General features: G+C 42.5%; 1 protein-coding gene across 1 annotated transcript; it reads left to right on the top strand.

Annotated features, from left to right (window-relative positions):
* Positions 1–19,649: 19,649 nt before the first annotated feature.
* Positions 19,650–20,223, top strand: LOC126960627 (programmed cell death protein 5). Its single transcript, XM_050800300.1, has one exon. It carries the CDS (start codon positions 19,722–19,724, stop codon positions 20,097–20,099), a length of 378 nt encoding a protein of 125 aa, XP_050656257.1. The 5' UTR covers positions 19,650–19,721; the 3' UTR covers positions 20,100–20,223.
* Positions 20,224–23,927: the final 3,704 nt, after the last annotated feature.

Genomic DNA, 23,927 nt, shown 5'->3' with positions numbered 1-23,927 from the left:
TCAGAGCCAACCAATGCAGTTTGGGGCCAACTTTAATTAGCCAATAAACGCTGCCTGGAGGACCATGTTGCAACCAACTTGTAAGACATTATCCAGTTCAGGGGAAAAGAGGGCAGAGAGGGATTATCAATGCCTGCTATGGGGATATTGATGATTGAGAATGGGTAGGGGTGGGTATTGTTAGCCTACAGCCTTGATGACTCAAGCACGTAAGGATGGAATGATTTCTAGGGCACAGAAACTAAAAGCAGAGTGCAAGACTCAGGACTATCTCTAGGAAGGATTGTACAATTACATTGTAGCTAGAAAATCACTCCCTTCTTCTCTCCTCTGTCTGCTGCCTGTACCTCCAAACAGTCACAGACTTACACACACACACACACACACACACACACACACACACACACGCACACACTCCTACGAAGCCCGGTCAAATGGAGGTTAGGAAGACATCAAAGAACAAACAACATAACACAATGGTTATGTGTAGGAGGAGATGTGTTTGAATAGGAAACTAGGGTGGTCCTACCAGCTTTGCCTTTGTTAGGAGCTTATTAGAGGAAGATAATTTTAGAACTGAAACATTGATATTAGACTTGACAGAGATAGAATGTGGGGTAGGCCAGGAGAGCAAGATCAGACTTTGAGATCTAAGAAGCCCCTGAAGATTGAACAGCAGGGTCGGAGCTATCACTCACAAACAGCACTAATTGCTCCAGTCAAAATTTTACCACTTTCTCTTAACATGTGCTTACAAGGCTGAAGCAAGTACCCAGACCACATATCTGGGTAAGGAGAGCGGACAAGCAAAGGGGGTTTCAGAAAAAAAAAAAAAAAATGTGGGAAATGTTTTTGCCTAGATCAGTTTTTGTGTTTGTTTGTTTGGTTGTTCGGTTGGTTGGTTTGGTTTGGTTTGGTTTTTTTTGGTCCAGGTCTCTGTCTTAGCAGTTCTTGTCTTGGGAACACAGCCTTTGACACCAGAGACTTTTGAAAATTCATAGTGCAACTTCATTTACCCACCAGCCATCCCTAGCAGAAAACTGAGGTCCAGAAAGGTGATGTGGCTTGTCCAAGGATATACCAGCAATTCACGTCAGAACCACAAGCAGAGAACTTAAGTTACATGAGTAGAAGCCTGTCTTTTAAATACTTGTAGAAGCCTCTCTTTTCAATACTTTTTTTTTGAGATGGAGTCTTGCTCTTGTTGCCCAGGCTGGAGTGCATTGGCACAATCTTGGCTCACTGCAACCTCCACCTCCCAGGTTCAAGTGATTCTCCTGCCTCAGCCTCCTCAGTAGCTGGGGTTACAGGTGCCTGCCACCACAGCTAATTTTTGTATTTTTAGTAGAGACGGGGTTTCACCATGTTGGCCAGGCTGGTCTCGAACTCCTGACCTTGTGATCCTCCCACCTTGGCCTCCCAAAGTGCTAGGATTACAGGCATGAGCCACCGCGCCCACCCAATACATTTTAAATACTAGCGTGAAAGCCACTTATTTTCCCCTGACAGCTGCCACCTGCCCCCTAGAGTCACCATCCAGCTTCTCAAGACTGCTCGGCATGTGTGGAGTTTCCTGGGGACCACTGTATCAGACAGGATTAGGTTTGGCTGCGTATAACAGAGAAGCTAAGAGTAAGTGTGCATATTGCTCGCTAATGAAAAAGAAGTCAACAGTACATAGTCTAGGGATGGCATATGAGCAACACAAAGTTGTCTGGGACTCAGGCAGACTACCTGAAGCATTGTGCCAGACTACCAACTCCAGAGGGTAGCTCAGGTTATCATGGTCCGAGATGCTCTGCTAGAGCTCCAACCTATACTTATGGCAGTAGAGGGGAGGTAAAGTTTAAAAATAAAAAAAGGTATACCTATTCCTTTTAAGAACATTTCCTGTGTTCACTCACAGCCCTTATCTCATTGGTCAAAACTGAAGTCAATCAAAAGCTTTCATCCCAGTTGCAAAGGCAAATGGGGGAGTAGTCATTTAATTATTGGCAATATGCCATCTCCTTAATAATGAGAGGCAAAGCTCGAGAAATAATGTGGGTTTCTGCCATACCCAGGGCCAGTCTCTAGGTGACAGGAAATGGATAAGAGAAGACAAATGAGTAAGCCAGAGAAGACTCATGCCCTGATGCCATTTGAAACCAGAAGGCCATGACTTAGCACAAAGGAGAAAGGAGAGAGTTTTGCATGGAGGCAATCTCGTAGACAAAGGCCTAAATGAGGGGATATTAAAAACTAATATAATAAGAGAAACAGTTACTGGGCCAATGGTGATGGAGAACAGCCTAAGGAACCAGGTATACAGGTAGAATGGGAGAGACCTTTGATAACCTATCAAGCCTTAACCTCTTAGTTTTTAGCATTTCAACATTTATTGCATGCCTACTGTGTGACAAAACCTACACCTACTTGAGTAAGAAAGAATGAAATAAACCAGATGTGGTGGCTTACGCCTTTAATCCCAGGACTTTGGGAGGCCGAGGCAGGAAGATCACCTGAGGTCAGGAGTTCAAGACCAGCCTGGCCAACATGATGAAACCCTATCTCTACTGGAAACACAAAAATTAGCCAGTGTGGTGACATTTGCCTGTAATCCCAGCTATTTGAGAGGCTGAGGCAGGAGAATTGCTTGAATCTGGGAGGCCAAGGTTGCAGTGAGCCAAGATCACACCACTGCACTCCAGCCTAGGAGATAAGAGTGAAACTCTGTCCCCACCACCAAAAAAAAGAAAGAATGAAATAGCCACTAAACTCATGAACCTTAGACTCCAGAAGAAAAATAAAACACATAAACCATTGCAGTGAAGAGTGATGGAGATGATCCTAGAGAAAGTTCCATGCTAGGGAAGCACCAAGAAGAGGCACTTAACACACACTTAGAAGGTCGAGGAAGGTAGAGGCCACCTGTAGAAAATGAAAAAAAAAAAAAAAGCCATTAGCACAGGGTTAAGGAAGAGGCTCCTGGTCTGCTCTGGCAGGTTCAAATCCTAGCTCCACTTCTTAATAACTGTGTATTCTGGTAAGGCATTTATTATCTCTGTACCCCAACCTCCTGATCTATAAGGTAGGGATCCTAATGGTGATAGTAGCACCTATTTGCTAGGATTGCTAAAAAGATCAAAGGAGATACTCCACATGAAGTCCTTAGCATGACATCTGGCATCAAAATAAGTGTTCTGTGTAGATGAGCTGTGAATAAGAAGATTATTACTAATGCTAAGTAGGAACTTGTGGAGAATAAGAAAAAAGGGATCCAAACAGAAGAAACAACTTCTTCAAAAGGCCCGAGTCACAGAGAATTAGAAGGAAGGGGTACAGGTTCTTCCTGAGAGAGAAAGCTGAGGAGGTGAGCGTAACAGGTCATGAGATAGTTTCAAGCCAGATAAAGGCATCTGGGTTTTAACCAAGAACAATATAAGACATCATTAGAGCAGGGAAACTGACATAATCAGTCTTCCAGCTTAGAAAGATCACTCTAACTACCATGGTGTGAATAGATTGACCAGAGGCAACCTGGAAGGCCAGGTGCTGATCAGGAGACAGTCATGGTAATCCTGATGACAGATATTGTACCAGACATAATTATTAATAAAAGCTACTTTTATTCTTTAAAATGTCCTTATTTGGAGAATAAATTATGGCACCACTGAATAACATTCATATATACAACCCTATTAGGACAACAGGCAGAAAACTGGGACTCTTTCACTAACCAAGCCATATCATCACTCATCTTTCTGACACACACACACACACACACACACACACACAAGAATCCCCTATCCACAATGGTAAGTAGTCTCACTGGGATGGTCAGTGCAAGTGCCAGACAGTGAACCCATGATTCAAGGTAGGATGACTGAACTCAGGTCTTTGAACTTGACCAGAAGTGACCGAAAAACCCTAAACACCAGAAAGAGCACATTCAGTCCAGCATCATCTCCCAGTTATACCATCAAAGCATCCTGATTCCTAGACCCGTGGCACCATTGTTTCTGTTCTTTTATAAACCTACTTCTCCCTTCCCACCAATTCTGTGAGTTACCTGATGCCATTACAATAGATTCCTTTTGTGCTGTTAAAAATCCTAATTGATTGAATTACAATCAGCTTTATTCCACCTCTGACATTCACTAACTCTGTGTCTTTGGCCTTAGTTTTCTCATCTATAAAAATAATATAATGCATACTGTCTTAGTCTGTTTTGTGTTACTGTAACAGAAAAACACAGACTGCTTGATTTATTTTTTAAAAAGAAATTTATTTCTTACTCTTCTGGAAGCTGGGAAGTCCAAGGTCAAGGAGCCACATCTGGCAAGGGCCTTCTTGCTGCATCATCCATGGCAGGAAATCAAAGGGCAAGAGAGGGCGGGAGAGCAAGATATCACACTTGGAGCTGCAGGCCCCTTTATAATCAGCATTAACCGATTTATGAAGATGGAACATGAACACCTCCCATTAGGCCCCACCTCCCAATACTGTTGCACTGAGGATTAAGTTTCCAACACATGCTTTTGTGGGAATATATTAAACCATAGCATATAGCTTATAAAATTGTTTTGGAAATAAACAAGACAATATATGCCAAGCACCTGGCTCAGTACCTGGTTCAAGAGTAAGACATCAGCTATTAACTTTTTTCCAACCTTGCTTTTGGCTAATATTATGTAGATTTGCTTTTGATATTTCAAACCAGTATTTAGAAAAAGGGTAATCATTGGAATGCCTTTATTTATTTTATTTATTTTTAAGGCAGAGTCTTCCTCTGTCGCCCAGGCTGGAGTGCACTGGTGTGATCTCGGCTCACTGCAACCTCAGCCTCTCAGGTTCAAGCAATTCTCCTGCCTCAGCCTCCCAAGTAGCTGGGATTACAGGTGCCCACCAGCACACTCAGCTAATTTTTTGTATTTTTAGTAGAGATGGGGTTTCACCATGTTGGCCAGGCTTATCTTGATCTCCTGACCTCAAGTGATCCACCTGTCTCAGCTTCCCGATATGCTGGGATTACAGGCGTGAGCCACTGCACCTCGCCGGAGTTAAGCCAAGATGCATCATGATGTCCAACTGAGATTCAGTTGTACTCCTGAAAAAGTATAAGGAAAATAATAGGTGAATGGAACATTATGTGTAATGTTTCCTCCAGTAAGAATAGTCTAGGTTGTGCTGCAGTAACAAATAACCCCAAAAATCTCAGTGGCTTTCAACAACAAATGTCTATTTCTTGCTCACACTACATTTTCATTCTGAGCTGGGAGGGTGCTTGGCTCCTGTGCATCCTCACCTAGTGTGTCAGCCAGGGAAACAGAACTCATGGGGTATATACATAGAGAGAGATTTATTTTAGGAATTGGTTCATGTGGTTGTGAAGCTGAGAAGTCTCAGATCTGTAGGACACACCAGCAGGCTGGAAATTCATGTAGGGATTCTACATTGCAGTCTTGATAAGAATTTTTTTCTCTTTGGGAAACCTTGGTCTTGGTTCTTAAAGCCTTCAACTGATTAGATGAGGCCTATCCACATTATGGAGTACCACCTGCTCAAATTCTACTGATTTAAGTGTTAATCGTATCTAAAAAGTACCTTCACAGAAACATCTGGACTGGTTCTTGACCAAACAACTGGACCCAATAGCCTCGCCAAGTTGACATAAAATTAACGACATAAAATTAACCATCACACCCCAGCTAAAGAATTAACTACCATCTCAAATGTTGCCTATCATTGTGACAAAAGGGAAAAGAACATGGCAAATCACACTGGCTCTTAACATTTCCTCCCAGAACTGATACTTTTCACTTTCACTCACTTTCACTCATAGTTCATTGACCACAGCAAGTCATACAGCCTAATATTAATGAGGTCAAAAAGTACAATCTTAGCAAGGGCCCAGAATAGAGCCAAAATATTTATGAATGGCCTTAATGAATACCACAATATCATAATCTCATTTTAATTTTTAAAAATCATGCCATCTCCCTTAGTCCTTCCCTTTTTTACTGTGTTGGCGAAAGCCTTCTGTGTTCATAGTACACAGAGATTCCCTTGAAGGAAGATGGGACAAGGGAGAGTCATCGATAGAAGCATCTCTCATTAGGCTTCTTACCACAGGGCTCTCAGTCTCTGAGAGTCTAATCAGAGAGGAGCCCATGAGGTTTTGTATTGTCCACTGTGAAAAGCAGCAGCACCTTCTACACTGCATATCATTCCAGAGTTTGTCCTGTGCATTGAGAACCTATGAGACAGAGGATCGTATTTCTTGCAGAGAACAGGCAGAAATGGGGCAGATGGAAGAGGCATCTAAGTTATGACTTCTGAAAGGATTTTCAAATGTCTTTATTCTGCTCTGGGGCTTGTGCCAGATTTCCCTCCTGTGTTCGTCTAGGGGAATTTTCATAGACAATTTATATAAAACAAGGATCTGTCCCTTGGTGCACAGTCAGCTCAGGGAGTAGCCACTTTCCCACCTTCTGCTTCCAAAAAGTAGATTGGTCGATTTATTTTATCCTGCTGAGGCAGCCAAGCTGAATTAGCATCACTGGGTGCAAATAATCTAGGCTTCTCTTCAAAAAGAAAAGAAAAAAGTCATCTGGTTGCTAAAGGCATGCAAAAGTTGCACTAATTGCTTTCTAGTCAACCCCCTTCTTGGCAATAGACAGCCTGGAGAACCCGCTGAGAAGGGCGTAGACAGATGTCAGTGCTCATGTGACACCCGGGCAATAAAGGTCTGCACTTCACAGATGTGCTGAAGATTGCATGAGCTAATGACACCTATGATGGATTTAGCACAGTGCCTGGCCACAGTCTTGCTCAGTGGATGACAAAAGTTCTTATGGGCAATTTTGCTCTGGAGCTGCATGTAGCTGCTCAGGGCTGGGCCCCTAGAGGCAGGTAATCCAGAGCTTGACTCCCAACTCAGCTACTCAGCAATCGTGGGACCCCAGGCAAGTTACTTAACCTCTCTACACTTCCATTTCCCAATTACACCATCAAAGCATCCTGATTCTTAGACCTGTGGCACCATTGTTGTATCTGTTCTTTTATAAACCTAGCTCTCCCTTCTCATCAATTCTGTGAGCTACTTGATGCCATTGCAATACATTCTTTTTCTGCTGTTAAAAATCCTCAATGTCATAGCAATACATCCCTTTTCTGCTGTTAAACATCACTTAAAGTGATTCCCTGCCCCCCAAAATAGAAATAAACATAGTGCACAGCACATAAGATTATTGTGAGGATGAAAAATTGACATAAACAAAGCACTTAGCAGAGCAACTACATTCGTGTGTAATCAGTTCTATTAGCCCCAGCTAACAAGGGAGTCAGGACCCCAGCTCGATTGTGGTTCCTCTGCTCAGTTCTTTTCAAAACAGTACCATCTTTTTAAGGACAGTAGTCTTCAAATTCTGCCCGAGGAGCCTAGGTACCTCTGAAGTGGGATGGGGAAAGTGAGACAGATAGGGCCTCACCCCTCCTGTCACCAGAAAAGTCCTGCTTTGATCTGTTCCAAAAACGAAGATGCTGCACACAGTTTTACTCTCCAAAGTGCTCCTGTGGGCTGGGTGTGGTGGCTCACACCTGTAATCCCAGCACTTTGGGAGGCTGAGGCAGATGGATCATGAAGTCAGGAGATCAAAACCATCTTGGCCAACACGGTGAAACCTCATCTCTACTAAAAATATAAAAACTTAGCCGGGCGTGGTGGTGGGCACCTGTAGTCCCAGCTACTTGGAAGCCTGAGGCAGGAGAATCTCTTGAACCCAGGAGGTGGAGGTTGCAGTGAGCCGATTGTACCACTGCACTCCAGCCTGGGTGACAGAGCGAAACTCCGTCTCAAAAAAAAAAAAAAAAGTACTTCTGTGGAACAATATTTGAACATTTGTTCTTTGGTGTCACCAATCATCTTCTCATTCTTAAAATCATTAAAAATGAGATAAACAAAAATAACCATTTATTCTTGATTCTTTTATCCATTTATTCATTCTTTTTTTTTATTAGTGTGTACATTTTTTAACCAGGCCTCCAGGGTTACAGCCTTGAACAAACAACACAGTCCCTGGGGGCCTGCAGGTCATTTTCCAGGCAGACATAGACACAGAGACAGGCCATGGTAAACTAACTGTTAGAAGCCTCATGCTGGAGGCAAGTACATGATGCTGAAGGAAAAGACACCATCCAAAAGTCTTTGGGGGTCAAGAGAGATTTCTGGGGAGAATGGTGTAGAAACTGAAACCCAAAGGGCTGGTATGGAGGATGGGAGAAGAGGGGGCAATTTTTCTGGGTAGAGGCCCAAAGGTAAGAGAGAACATAATAAATTCTGGGATAATTGCCCAGCAATTGGGAAGGCCAACAGATAGGACAAAGAGAAGCCAAGTATCCCAAAACATAAGGATTTGAGACCCAGCTAAAGCCTCTCCTATCTGGATAGATGTTTCACTTGCAGCAGATCAGGATGTAAATTCACTTAATGATTCCAGTCAAGAACCTGGCATTCCAATATGTCCCCTCCAAGTTGCAGTGTCCTGAATGGTTGTTGGTTGACTTAGTGAAGGAAAGCTCTTTTGCTGCTTGGGCTTGAAGGCACACACTGGGAACAGGCAAGCATGGGCACCCCAGGAGAACCCTGCCTGAGAAAACACTGTCGTTGACGCAGCTTTCTCCTGCCTCTCAGCAGAGCTTGTGTCACTCACTCCCCGGAGGGGCAACTTCTTGAATAAAATCACTGAGCAGTGGAGAGGAGGTCTTTGCAAGACTTTTAAAGTTAAGCTCTTCCCCGGGCTGGGATTGGGAAATGTGAAATTTGCTGATTGAATTCAAACTTCTCCCAGCAGGTGCAACAAGTGTGAATGTTCTCAGATTGTGAACAAGGCCATGACTAATTCTCACTTCATGCATCCAGCCTCCAAGCCAAGAGTCACAAGGTTCACTTCTTCATGCATCCCTGTGAAAAGCAAATGCAATCCTCCCCTCTGGCAGGAGCCTGGGCATGAAGTCAAGGTGGAGAAGGGTCGTTATCTTAATGGTGTTGAGATCATAATTACAATAATAGTAATAAATAATATTTACTGAGCACGTACTCTGTACCAGGTACTGTTATAAGCACTTTGCATAAATTAAATTAATTCATCTCAGAAACCCTGAAGCCAATAATATTACTATCCCAATTTTACAAAAACAAAAAGATGTCCAGAAAGGTTACAGGTAGCTGGATAAGGAGATAGAAAACTACAGAGTTGGCAAAACCTGTAACACAAAATAAACAATATCCATACATTAAAATAGTGTCATTTTTGCTAGAACTGACTACAGGACCTCAGATCAATCACCACACATGGGCCTACTCCAAGAGCATGTGTTTTTGAAACATTGTCCCTACAGGTTCATTGATTTCTAAATAATGCTACTGCGATGGGGCCATGAATCCATGGCCAGGCCTCATTTGTAAGCAATCTCATCTCAAAGAGATCTTCACAAACGACTCCCTAGGTGCCTGATCTTCCCTCCTGCAAGGTCCAGATACCCAACAATGATTAATCAGTGAAATAAGAAGGAGAAAGGGCTTCCATAGTGTCCAGAAGGCCAACCTGGACTGACTCTTCTTCCATTATCACACAGGCAGAAGCATCCTTTGTTAGTAGTGGAAATTTGGGGATGCAGGAGTAGAGTCAAAATCTACGTCTCCCGGTCCAGAGATGGCAGGTGATGGGGTAATGAGGCTGCTACAGAGGAGGGGTAGGAAGCAGGTGATTCAAGCAGTAAGGAAGGATAAAGGGTTATGTGGAATATAAGCTTCACCTACTCCTTTGGGTGTATGAAGTAGGATCTAGAGACATAACTGTGCTCTGCTATATATAGCTGTGTGACCTTGGACATGTCACTTCACCTCTCTGAGCCTCAGGTTTCCCATTTGTACCTTGGAGGTAATGCTTTCACCTAACGCCCCACCTCACAGGGTATGTAGGGAACATCTGTTGCTTATTCCTCCTTCTCCTGTCAACAACACAATTTGCTTTTTATCCAGCTTTGAATACCCAGTTTTGAAGGTTTCTCCATAGTCCCTGGGCCAAGGAGTGTGCATGTGCTCTAGGCTGGGCCCATCTGACACCCTTACCCAGATTCCTGAGCAGGGAAATGCAAAACTGAGAACAGTCAGGATCAAGGCAGGGCAAAGGCAGAGCCTGAAGAGATGACCCTTTTGTTCCCGCTCCCCCATCTCAGCCCTGGAGAGCTCCGGGTCCTGCCATGGTGTGACCCATCTGCATCATTCAAAAAATCTCTCGATACTTAGATGAGCCAGGGTCACCCAGAATGCTGGCTGACACAAAGGTATTGAATGAGGACGTGATGTGAGGAAATGTGCTTAGACAACATAAAAGATGTGTACAAATGCCAGGTGGTATTCTCCTGAACATTCCACACTGTTGGCCACCCAAGGGTCTTATTAAACCATTGTTGAAGCAAGACTGTTGAGTGTGCTTTCTGTTTTTGGACACAACCTTTCAGAGATTCTTCTGGCCTTTTGTCCTCATGGACAGAGCTACTCACTGTGGTTCTTTTACATCCCCAGCAGGTCACAGGGCACCAAAGTCACCAGAATGTGTCATCGTTATCACACGATGCTCAAAGCCTTGTCTCTTTTCTCTCTCTGATTTACTCCCTTTATTTCAGATGCTTATTCCTTGATAGACTAATTTCAAATGAAAAGCCATGGGAAGCAAGGCAATACTTTTGCCCTCAGTTCACACCAAAAATCTGTAAGATAATGACAAGTGATGACCAGATGCCCTTAGGGCTTTGCAACTCGCCAGCTTTGTGACAAAGCAAGTTATTACCTCTCTGAACCATGGTTTACTGCCTGTCAAATGCTGGTGTTAAATGAGAAAATCTCTAAGGACTCCTTTAGGGCTGAAATTCTCTGAAATGATTTGGCCCCACCTGGGTTTAATGCCAATCCATCTCCTGTGCTCCATCTTTAATGCAAAGAGACCATGGCACCTCTCTCTGTCAGGACCATTTCAGGTCTATATAAGTGTTCCTAAAACTTCTTTAAACCCCAGAACAATAAATCTGTTTCATTGAAAACATCTATAGCATTCTTCCTCAAGGAAAATATCAGATCTTAAAAAGAAATAAAACGTCTACAACAAAAACTAAATCAAACAATTTAATTAGACATCACAGAAAAGAAAAAATAACTGTATCAGATTTTATTACAGAAAATATAAAACTGAGAATTTTCCCAAATGCTTGCAGCATGCTTGCAAGCTGTTCAAAGAAAAAAAGAAAAAGTGTTCCACAGTGCCATATTAAAGCATAATAATAAAATAAAACTACCCAACGTTGCACACATACATCCATCTCTGTAAGGTGAGTTGTCAAAATAGATCCTTCGTGTCTCAACAAGTGAGATTGCCCTTGTGAGAACCAGTTCTTTTTGCTGCAGAAATGGAAGCACTAAACTTTGAATGGCCTCTTGTTGAAATATCAAAGTGGTTAAGGCCCCCTGCGCTTTGGGGGGAGGAGAAGAGATCTGGAAAAGATTAAGTATCTTTCATTTACTAGATCTTGATTTCAGGGCTTCCCATGTGAAACCAGAGCAGCCTCATCACCAGCCTGGCAGCCCTTCAAAATTCATCTTTTCTGCTCCTAAGACAAATCCATATGTCAGCACCAGCAGAAGCGGCAGAGATCCCAAGAACTGAGCAGTCCTGGACCCACAAGAGTGGAATTTGCTCCAAAAGCCCTGACTGTAAAAGCTGCCATCAGGCAAGGAGAAAGCAGAACCAGAGCCCAGCAGGGGCCCGTGGGCACTCCCCTCTGAGGTTGGCCAGAGCCCTGCGGACAGACCCCTCCTGAGGGCTGTCGCAGGGATCCCGTTACCTTAGGAGGGCAGGAGAGGTTTTTTGTTTGCATTTGGATCCCTCTAGTGGAGTAATGAAAGTACACTGTCTTGGTCTCCTGAAGAAGGCATGTGGAGAGATGGAACCCCCCTCAGGGAAGTTAAAACCAGCTGCCAAAACTTGTGGCTGCCTTTGCCTCCCCTTCCCCGGAGTATGCAAACAACTCTGCAGCCAAGCAACCAATCAGCATGTAATTCACACCTACTGTCTACCCAGCTTTGAAGGGCAGGGGAAGTGCAGGAGAGATCGGCATCATCTCTGTCTCGAGGTGCTCATAATATGATGGGAGGGATGATGCAATGATTAGCAAACACTAGACCTCACATTTAATAAGTGCCAAACTTACACATGAAGTCATGTCATGTAACAGTCCCTAGAGAAAGCCTGGAAATCAGACTGCCTGTATTCCTCTGCCTACCAGCTCAGTGACTTTGGGCCTTTTCATTCAATAGATATACACTGAGCACCTAATATACAGCAAGTACAGGTCTGGGCAATAAGTATACAGCAAAAGACACCAAAAAATATCGTCCCTTTGGAACCATATACTCTTTATTGGTGGAAAAAAAATAAAAGGTTGTTCAAAGCACCTATCCCATAATATTGTGAGGTTAAATAAAATAACCTTAGTACTTAGGCCTGGCACATGAAAAAAAATCTCAGTAATGTTAGCTTTTGTTATCATTCTGATTGGCCCTAGAGCCTTTATTTTGCTTCAGGGTCCTTCCAAAGTTGTACACCAAAGAGACAGCCATCCTGGGCTAGAGTCAAACAACTCAACTCCTAACTAGTGAACTGCAAACATCCAGGGGCCTCCAATGTTCTGGTAAGTAAAATAGGGTTGGTTGGAGAAGATGCTCTTAGTGCAGCTCTGATGGGTCAAGTTCTTAGACTTTTACTGGGCCACATTGAGTGGTTGAGGAGTTTCCTGTGTGTAAATAGGTCATGCATATGTCTGTCTGTCTGGCCCACTTAATCCCAATGTCCTCTCCATTTGTACTGCCTAAGAGTCCTGCTCATATTTTTCCTCTCTTCATATAAGCATGCTGGTCGTGGCTCCTGCCCCCATAAGAGTAGACATATGGTATAGGATTCCATGATATGGATTTGGGCTTGTACAGAGGTGGGAAACCCCATGAGGCCTGAAGCCTAGTGTGTCCTCTAATAGACCTTTTGCTGGAGAACACTATAGGAGAATAGGAGACACTGTCCCAGTCAATGACAAATTCTCACCATTTGGATATTTCTTATCTTCAAAACCTCAAGGGGAAGAGGAGTAATTGAATTGGCAGAGCAAGATCTGGCATTTCGGGGTCCTCTACCCAAATCCTCTTTTATGCATTTAAACCCCACGCATTTCTATCCCTGAGAAAGGAGTCAGTATCTCTCTATTATTGGGTCTCTTTGAGCCATGATACTCTAAGACCCAAGGTTAAGAGACAGAGGTTGGCCTGTGGCAAGAGAAAGCAGAAGAAAATAGTGAGTGCAGAGCACGACTATTTTTTAGGATATTAATTATTTTAACTTGCATTAATGTGGATAGTTTTCTGAATATGCTTAATAAAAAATAAAACATGAGGCAAAGAGTAAAATGTGATCTACCTTTGAAATCAGAAATCTAAGTTCAAGATCCAGTTCTCCTTTTGTGATAGACAATGGAATTACTCCCCAGTGACTCCAGTTCCCCTTCCAGGCACATGGGGAAAAGGTCCTTCCCTTCTCCCTTGAAGTTAGGTCAGGCCATGTGGTTTCTTTAGTCAAAATGAAGTGTGAGTATAAGAAATCTGATTTACTATCCAGTGGAAGCATTTAAGAACCAGTGTGTGGTTCTCTATGTTCTCTTTTTTCTTCTGCAGTAACTCTGGAAGCACTTGTTAATATAAGATTGAAAAGCCTGGAATTCTCCAAACCCAGAGTGAACTTTGCACAAAACTTAACTTTTATGTTATTAAGCCACTGAGTTTTTTAGGGTAGTTTGTTACTAAGCACAACCTAGCCTATTATGACTGATACAACCTCTTACTAACTGTATCGTTTCAAGTAAGTTACTTAACCTCTTTCAGGTTCAGTTTACTCATTTGTAAATGGGGGTAATAAAAGTTCCCAGCATTAGGTGAGGATTAAATGTTACAATGTATCTTTGAGGACTTACTAAACTATAAAGTATTGTACACATTAAATAATTCAATTCAATGTCTGTTATCTGAGTGTCTCCTATTGTCTAGGCACCATGGGAAACACTAGAAAAGCAGAGATAAATGAGTAAGGCCTCTACCTTACAAGAGTTCATACACCTGGCACAAATCACTACACTTGTTCTCTGAGCATCGAAGGTGAAAAGACACAGTCTTAGGAAGCTCACAGTTAAGAGGGAAAAGCAGACAGCTAAGAGGAATCTTTCTCTCTTACCAAAGAATAAAAGGGAAGAAGTGAACAGTATCATTCTGTCTGTTTTATTCAAACCTACAAAAAATGCCCACATGACCTAGCAGCTGTCTGCAAAAAAAAAAAAGAAAGAAAGAAAGCAAAAAGAAAAAGAAAAATGCAAATGATCTATTTCAATTAATCTTTGAACTCCATTGTCTACTTTCACTTTGATCTCATTGCCTATTTTTCTCAGTATATATCTCTAACCTGGAGCTCTCTGAGAGGCTCCTGACAGGCAGCTCTGTCAGCTTGACACTTCCACTTGGATGTGTAAGAGAACCTATAGTTCAGGAAATCTAACATCAAACTTAGCATTTCCTCTCGGCAATGCCAGCTCTTCTTCCCCATCTCTTCCCATGTACCCCAGTCTCTGACGTTGGGAACATTACTGTCATCTTTAACTCTTCATCTTCCTCACCCCAAGTCCCAGTAAATTTCCAGATCCTAAAGACTCCACCTCCAAAATCTCTTGCAGTCAATGTTTTCCTTTCTATGGCTACCACTATTCCTATACTATTGCAAAAGTGAAAATGTTCCCCTTTAATCCATTCTACATTATTCTTTAAGTGCAGCTATGATCATCTGTTCTAAAATCTTTAATAACTTTCCATTTCCAAATTAATTCAGACTACTCACTCAACTTGAAGTCTGTCCATATCCTGAAAATATTTTGACAAATATTTGTTAAGCACCTTCTATGTGCTAAACCTACCCACTGTCCAAGCTCTGAGGATGCAGAGAGAAGTAAGATCAGTCCCTACCCTTTAAGAGCCTCTTGTCTGGATGAGGAACTATGGTGCCAAAGAAATACATCTCTTAGATCTTCTTTGAGAGAACCTGCTATAGGGAAGACAACTGGCAGACCCATCCATGACCTCCAGGAATGCCAAGGCCACATTTCCCCTAAGACTGCTCCTGGCCTATGACTGAGCATAGCCAGTCATTAAATCCAGTTTTCTCCTGCCCAAGGTGAGGTTTTTCTGATGGGCAACTATGGCTCAGCAACTCTCCATTGGCCTGGCTAAGAAACTCTCAAGATCATGCCACAATCTTCTCTGGTTTTTTCTACCCAGTCTGGCCTGCTCTCTCTTCACAGGTGTAAGATCAGCATTGAGGTCTGAAGGTCTGGGCTACTCATGCTCTTTTCCCCTTTATCCTTCACTGGCATTCTTCCAATAAATCAATCCCATAACTAATTTCATCTCTATATCTGCTTCTTGGAAGACCCAAACTGACACAGAGTCAATCATATAAATGTGGAATTTCAGTTTGGCATGGTGAATACTGTGTGACACAAGTAGCCACAGAGAGATCTGGGAGCATAGACAAAGAGCACCTCAAACGGAATCCAGGGAAGGGGGGCTTCAAGGGACGTTAGGGCATGAGACTAGGCTGCTCTGTGAAAGATGCAAGGTTCATTTCATTTGCCTCCACTTTCCTAAAAGTACTTTACATACATATGTGGAGCCTGAATTTTTGTCCCACATACCCACAAACTTACTTTATCATTGTTGGTTCAATTCTCCACACTTAAAAGATAGAAGACTGAGGTTTTTTGTTTTGTTTTGTTTTGTTTTGTTTTGTTTTGTTTGATACAGAGTCTCGCTCCTTTGCCAGGCTGGAGTGCAGTGGCGCAATCTCTGCTCACTGCAAGCTCCGCCTCCCAGGTTCATGCCATTCTCCTGCTTCGGCCTCCCAAGTAGCTGGTACTATAGGTGCCCACCACCATGCCCGGCTAATTTTTTGTATTTTAGTAGAGACAGGGTTTCACCGTGTTAGCCAGGATGGTCTCGATCTCCTGACCTTGTGATCCGCCTGCCTCAGCCTCCCAAAGTGCTGGAATTACAGGAGTGAGCCACCGTGCCTGACCAGAAGGCTGAGGTTTCTTGTGACAGCCAAATGAACTCTCCTCCTTGGGGATCTCCTGAGACCACTCGTGTGTAGTTTACATTTTGTTTATAGAAGTCTCTGAAATGGTTTAGAACAAAACACAGGTTGGCTAAGTAAACTAAGTGGACAAAACCAACCTGATGCAGGCAGTGGAATTGAATGGGGCAGGCATTCCCTGGAAGAACCAAGAAAAGCATGACTTCCTGAGGATAGAACGTTCCCAAGATGAAGAGGGGGAGATATGGTTGAAACATGCCCAGTTTGTGCTCCTCACAGATGCCGATCAGGTGAGTCACTCTATCTGTCCTGGAGTGGAGAAAGGTCAGAAGTCAAACCAAGTTTCTTTAACACAGAAGAAAACGTAAGACATAGGGGAGAAATGTTCTCCAACATTCTTTAGCTTTTTGCTGTCAACTCGATCATCTTTATTGTTTAGTCCAAGGTCAACCTTAGTGGCCATGGTCCTCACAGGACTTCACCAAAATATGTCTGCATCTCCAATACAAATTACAAATGCCACTCCTGGACCACTAAAGAGTGGTTTAGACATTACTTCCTGAAGGCTCTGAAATGCATCAGAACAGAATCAAAATTCAGTCAATGACAGGATGACTCCATACCTAAGGCTGCAAATTCACTCCCTAATACATTTCCCATATCACAGTATGTACGACCATATTGTCCAATGTAGTGTAGCAATGAGATTCAGCTATGAGATTAAATGACAACAGTAAAATGATCCAATAATGAACAATAATGAACTGCATGAAGACATTTACACAATAGAATGACTATAACCCAGAAACATTCGCTTATCAAATTCTTAAAGAATATACAGTATGCCACAAAAGTAAATCCTACTAAAAGTTAAAGTCTAAAGATGTTCAAAGCTGAAGGAACTAATGTCCAAAAGCAACGTATTTTGTCCTTATGTATTAAAAGCCCCAAATCCATAGTCCTTAAGTGCAATTAAAGCAAACTTCTATGTGACCACCAAATAAAAGGTGAAACTCTTAAGTTGAATTATTCTTTAATATCATCACTAAAACAGTGCAGGAGAAAAATGCATATGTGAAACTAAAGTAAATATTTTGTCTGCCTGGCTAAGAAGGACTAGCTTTTCCCTAGTTAACTAAATAGTCTAACCAATGGCTAACTGGATGGCTAAAGGGACAGTGGCAGAATTGCTAATGTTTTAAAGACTGAAAATAAAAAAAGAAAACACTTTTACACTAAACTATACAGACTGTGATTTTATATTGAGTCGGGAGTATCTTCTGGTTGGGCCAGAAGCTGCTCTAGAATCTTGCTGTGATGAGAGAATCATCTCTGTGTCTGTGGCAATAAAAGGCCCAGGAGGCAGGGATTGCAGCTGATACGCCCTGTGAGCCTTTCCACACTGGACTGAGAGTACAGCATGTTCAGGAGCCTCCTCTCCTCACTTTCCATTACGCAGGGCATGTATATTTCCAGCACCTGACAGTGCCAGTCGCTGAAAAGACATTGAATACTATAGTGTTTCATAAATTCATGAAATTAACAGGCATTTGCTGTTATGGAACAAAACTAGCCAGCATCCACAGCAAGGTAAGAACAGTCAACCAAATGGTACATGGTATTTCTGTTTATTCTTCTCTCGTTAAGGAGAATTATTCTAGGTACTGCTTCTCCTTTGATTACAATCACTAGCAAATGAAGCCAGGCTGCATGGCTCAGCTCCTGGTATACATGAGACATGCAGGGTTATTTGGGTTGGATTCTGATTTCACAAATCTTATCACAAGCAATAAGCATGATTAAAAATTTTAGTCATCTAGAAAGCTAAAGCTACTTGTTTTTCTCTTTCTGAAGCTTCTGGGGTGAGGGAAAACAAATGTTTTATATCAATAACCAAGAAAATAAAGTCAGAAGTTTTTGCAATTGCCTGACCCACCCCTCAGGCCACTTCTTCAGTTCCTGCCCTTCCCCATCTCTCTTGCCGTCTGGGTAGCTTCCTTCACACTGATTTTCTCTTCTGCCCCGGCACCTGCCAGAGAAGAAGCAGATGCTCATCTTGGCTAGCCCTACTTGGCCACAGCAGGCATTCTGGTCTCTCTGCTGCCTGCATCCTGTGCATGCCCAGGCATTGTGTCAGAACTCCAAGCGCTAAAGCACAGCCTTCCCAAGTCAGTCAGATGCAGTCGGCCCTCCAAAAGGTCAGTCATGACATTCTGCTTCCTCTGGTCTTCTCCAGCCAGGAATCCCTGTTCACATTCCACACTGTCCCCTACCCTAGTGCCCTAAGATCATGATGCTCCTCCTTCATCACTTCAGATAAGCCCTGAGATTGCTGCAACCCAGGGCCAATGCATCTGTCTTGTGACCTCTCTGGCTGGGCTGCTTGCTTGAAGAAGGCAAGGTAAACTTGCCTGGGGAGGGAAGCTAGTGGGATCATATCCTCTCAGCCATTGGCACCAATTCCCAGGGTCTCAGGAGCTCCACACACCCCTATAAACTCGAGTTGCCTCTCCTCCCGAACCTCATCCTTCTCTTCCTTCTCTTGCCATCTGCCTCCTGCCATCCTTTGCCCAGCTGTCCTACCCTCTCCTCCAATCCCAGTACTGTCTCTACTTCTTCAATGCCCAGCCTTGACTTGGTAACCCTTCCCTGATAATCCCACAATAGTTTGGACTTCTGTCTTATCAAGTTCCTGCAAACTGAGATTGAGGTGGAAATCCACATGCAGGAAGTTTATTGATGGGTCCTCTCAGGATCAATATGCAAAAGACCAAAGAAAGCAGGACTAGGCAGAGGGAGAAGCTGACTGTGATACAGTCACATAGAAATCTCATTCCAATCCTATGGGGAGCTATGGATCTGAGATGGTCATTCAGAGTGTCCCACTTTGAAATACACTGCCCTTGAGGAGAGGACATGCTCCTGGGTGAGGCTGCTTTCTTCTAACTAGGGCAATTCCTAGAGAGAAACTCAACTGACACCCATCTGCAGCCAACACTCCCAGCAACTGGAGGACAGAATGCCTGAATCATAAAGGGAGATCTGGATAGCACAGCACAGCATCCTCTGCACACTGACAGCATTACAATGCAGAATCTTTGTTCTTTCATTTATCAAGAGGACTAAGCCCTGGAGATACATCAGTAGGCAGCTCTCACTACACTGTGAGCCTTTCAAGGACAGAAACCATCTCTTTTCTCTCTGCACCTGATATGTAATGATCACACAATAAACAATTGCTGAATGAATTAATGATGTGATTGCAGAGGGCCTGATAAATAACTCTTCTTTCCCCCATCCAAGTCCAAAATAATTTGAGAGACAGACAAATCAGACCTATGGAGGCCAAAATGTCACCTTTATTACTAGCAAGAGGTGCTGCTAGAGAATATGGATTCCATTTGTGGGAACATATAAGAAATAAATAATAGGAAATCTCAAGGCCGAGCTGGCGCCGAGGGGCTGTGGGAGTGTCCGTGGCTGCTCCACCGCTGACGCCGCACCATGGCGGACGAGGAGCTTGAGGCGCTGAGGAGACAGAGGCTGGCCGAGCTGCAGGCCAAGCATGGGGATCCTGGCGATGCGGCCCAACAGGAAGCAAAGCACAGGGAAGCAGAAATGAGAAACAGTATCTTAGCCCAAGTTCTGGATCAGTCGGCCCGGGCCAGGTTAAGTAACTTAGCACTTGTAAAGCCTGAAAAAACTAAAGCAGTGGAGAATTACCTCATACAGATGGCAAGATATGGACAACTGAGTGAGAAGGTATCAGAACAAGGTTTAATAGAAATCCTTAAAAAAGTAAGCCAACAAACAGAAAAGACGACAACAGTGAAATTCAACAGGAGAAAAGTAATGGACTCTGATGAAGATGATGATTATTGAACTACAAGTGTTTACAGACTAGAACTTAACGGAACAATTCTAGTACAGAAGTTAAGATCTGATTAAATATTTACTTTGTTTATTGTCTATATGCCTTTTAAAAGAAATAAACTTGTTATGCAAATAAAATAAAAAAAAAAAAAAAGAAATCTCAAAGTTAGAAAGACTTTTCCACCTAGTCCTAAGAGGTATGGGAAAACCACAGACCTACCCCAAGTACATGGGAGGGCAGAAAAGAGCCATCTTCCCTGGGACTCTAAGTAGAGGAAAAAGCTGAATTGAGAATAATGCTCACTCTGTTCTCCCACAATTTACCGTGAAAGATAAGTCACCCTCCTCCCCTGCAAAGGGAATGGAAGAGGAAAAGCAGAGCATTAGCCTAGTGGCACCACCTCCATGAATATGGATGCACCAGGATCAGGGAAGCTTTTTACCCCTAATAAATATGCACTGGCCAGACCCAGCTGAGAGCTGTCCAGTTCCTGATTCCAATTATTACTAAAGCCAGGTCCACCCACAACCCTGTCATTTGCCTGAGCCAATGTTGCCCTCTTGTTCCCCCTGAGAGCAAGTGCTAACAGGATTCTCCCACAGCCTTGACTTCTTACCTAATATAAATATAAAAACCTAAGAAAAAGTTAAACGTATTAATAGAGATTCACAGTGTGAGTAATTCAGGCTTAAGTCACTGGTGGTAAATTTGGGGCATGTGTGGTTACTATGGAAATAACTCTCCTCTAACTTCCTGTGCTGGGTACTAGGAACATTTTCCTTGAAACTCCAGGTAATCTCTGGCATGAGGCCAGTGGCCAAATGCCAGGGAAAGCCACCTTTGGGGTAACGATAATATAACACTTGACTGGATTACAAGATTGGGAATTGGCAGCATTCAGATATGAGTCAAACAGAATGAATTCGGTCTACGGTAGTAAAAATAAATCAGATTTCTCCCCAGTACTATACTGGCCACAAAAGGTGCATAACTCAGGCCCAGAAGAATGAGAAAATTAGGTTTGCATAGGAACTTAGGGCAGAGAGAGGAGGCAACACAGTTTCTAGTCACGGCTCCAAGCCTGAAAAGAATCCCAATTTATGTCCTCTTGACAATGGCTTCTCTCCTTACAATTATGGTTGGCAAAGGTCTGGCTTAATGTTTGGGGAGACCAGATAGTTTCACAAATTGCTTACTTAAACAGCAAGCTAGAGCTTTCATTTCCCAGAGATTTGGGAGCATTTGCATTCCTATACCTTGAATTGCAGCTGGAAGAGGAACTCCAGAATCTAAACTGCTCCCTTGACTCAAATCAAAGCCAGGACTTTGATTTGTCACAGCTCCCAGTGACACACAGCTTTCTAGAGAAATACTGACAGAAGGGAAGGCTACATCCCATACCTCTGGGTTGTGAGCAGAGAATATTAATATGAGATGTATATTAATGCAAATTAAGATTAGTCACATATTCCTGTGCTTGCAATAAAGGACCACAACGTTGTCTTTCCTAGGCACACCTGTCTCCCTCTGGAACCTGGTTCTAACTCCAGCTGTGTCTTGGATAAGCCCTAAGACTCGGAGTAAATTACTAGCCTATCTGGATTTCTCAATTTCATCATTTGTAGAATCATCTGACAATGATAGCTCAAGTCACTTTCTATTCTAGAATAATATGCCTACAACATGGGAATGTCTACTGCTAAGCATAAGTACTTGTTAAATGAAGTAATAAATAAGTAAGAGAAAAAATGATCAAATGAAAAAATACATTAATAAGTGGAAGCTCAGTAACTTGATAGAAACATCTCTGCCCATTCGGCCATTCTCAATCAGGTTTGTGCAAGAGAATTTGCCTTAAAGCTCTAAGGCAGCCACAGTATGGAATGAATTAACTTCTCTCTATGCATCTACAATCATACTAGCTAAGTACCAACTTTAGGAGAATTGAGAAGGTTACACAAATCATTGTTCACGTTCTGTAGTCCCAGTTGAGAATGACTGTATGACTATTGAATAGCCAACCAATTTGTCAAGGAGCCAGAATTTGCAGAAATGTCCATGAATTAACCAAGTCCATCAACAAGTTCTACATGTGCTGTGTGATCTGGAGACTGGTCCATTCACCATCCCTACATTATAGTACAAATAGACATGTACATGTGGGCTCAAGAGACAGAAAGTCTAGAGTTCTTATCCCAATCCAACCTTGTTGTGCCACCCACAAGCATGCAGCTCCAAGCAAACTACTTCATCTCTTGGAGTTTTGATATCCATTTTGTCTTAATTTGGGATCCTCCAAGCACAGATCCTCAAATAAGGATTTTGGTACAAGTAGTTGATTTTGGAGCTGGCCCAAAAAAGCATGGGGTTTCTCACCTTTGGCACTATTGACATTTTGGGTCAGATCTTTCTTGTGGGGGACAGTTCGAGCACTGTAGAATGTTAAGCTGCATCCCTATCCTCTACCACTAGATACTAGGAGCAACCCTCCCGCTCCAGTTGTGATAACCAAGAATGTCTCCAGATGCTGCCAAATGTCCTCTGGGAGAAAAAAATCACCCCCAGTTGACAACCACTGATATGGTGGATAGTATTACCTTTGACTCAGATTTCCCCATCAGGATATACTACCCTAGCATTTGGGAGAGTTGGATACTGACTGATCACAAAGGAACCCCCTTCTGGAAATTGCCCTTGGTTGAAAAGTACTGCCTCACATCCCAGGTTATGCCTCTTCCCTAGGGGCAACCTATATCCAATGACTGGTCAGTGCAGGGGCCCTAAGGCCCAGCCCCCTTACCTCAAGGCAGGACAACTATGAAAGGCCATCCCAACTCTAGAGCTTGCTGGGGATTTGCAATAGAGCAAATCCTCTATTGCAACTGCATCCTTGTCTTGTTCCAGATCTTAGAGGAAAGGCTTTCCATTATTCCCCACTCAATGTGATGTTAGCTGTGGGTATGACATATGTAGCCTTTATTGTTTTGAAGTATGTTCCTTTTATACCCAGTTTGTTGAGAATTTTTATTGTAAAGAAATGTTGGATTTTATCAAATGCTGTCTCAGCATCCATTGATATAATCATATGGTTTTCTTCTTGATTCTGTTAATCTGATATATTACATTTATTGATTTGCATATGTCGAACCATCCTTGTATCTCTGGGATGAGTCTCACTTGATCATGATGAATGATCTTTTTAATGTTCTGTTGAATTTGATTTGTGTATTTTGTTGAGAATTTTTGCATCTATGCTCATCAGGGGTATTGGCCTGTAATTTGTTGTTGCTGTTGTTGTTGCTGTTGTTGTATCCTTGTCTGGTTTTTGTGTCAAGGTAATGCTAGTGTCATAGGACAAGTTTGCCTCAATATTCCCTCATCTTCAATTTTTTTGAATAGTTTGAATAGAATTTCTATTAGTTCTCCTTTAAACGTTTGGAGAATTCAGCAGGGAAATGGTCAGGTCCTGGAATTTTCTTTGATGGGAGATATTTTATTATTGCTATAATCTCAGTACTTATTTTTGGTCTGTTCAGATTTTTTATTTCTTCATGGTCCAATCTTGGTAGGTTGTATGTCTCAAGGAATTTATTCATTTCTTCTAGGTATTTCAATTTGTTAACATATAGTTATTTATGATAGTCTCTAACTATCTTTTGTAATTCTGTGATATTACTTGTAATATCTCCTTTTTGCCTCTGATTTTTTATCTATTTGGATCTTTCCTTTCTTAGTTTATGTAGGTAAAAGTTTGTCAATTTTGTTTATCTTTTCAAAACACAAACTTTTTATTTAATTATCTTTTGTCTTGTATTTTTGGTCTCAACTTTATTTAT

Source organism: Macaca thibetana, chromosome 8 (assembly GCF_024542745.1).
Source record: "Macaca thibetana thibetana isolate TM-01 chromosome 8, ASM2454274v1, whole genome shotgun sequence".
NCBI lineage: Eukaryota > Metazoa > Chordata > Mammalia > Primates > Cercopithecidae > Macaca > Macaca thibetana.
The sequence above is the reverse complement of the archived record's forward strand: the minus strand, read 5'-3'. Positions and strand labels throughout refer to the sequence as shown.

Bases quoted from the DNA above. Each gene is read 5' to 3' on its own strand.
- LOC126960627 (XM_050800300.1), top strand. From the start codon at position 19,722: ATGGCGGACGAGGAGCTTGAGGCGCTGAGGAGACAGAGGCTGGCCGAG.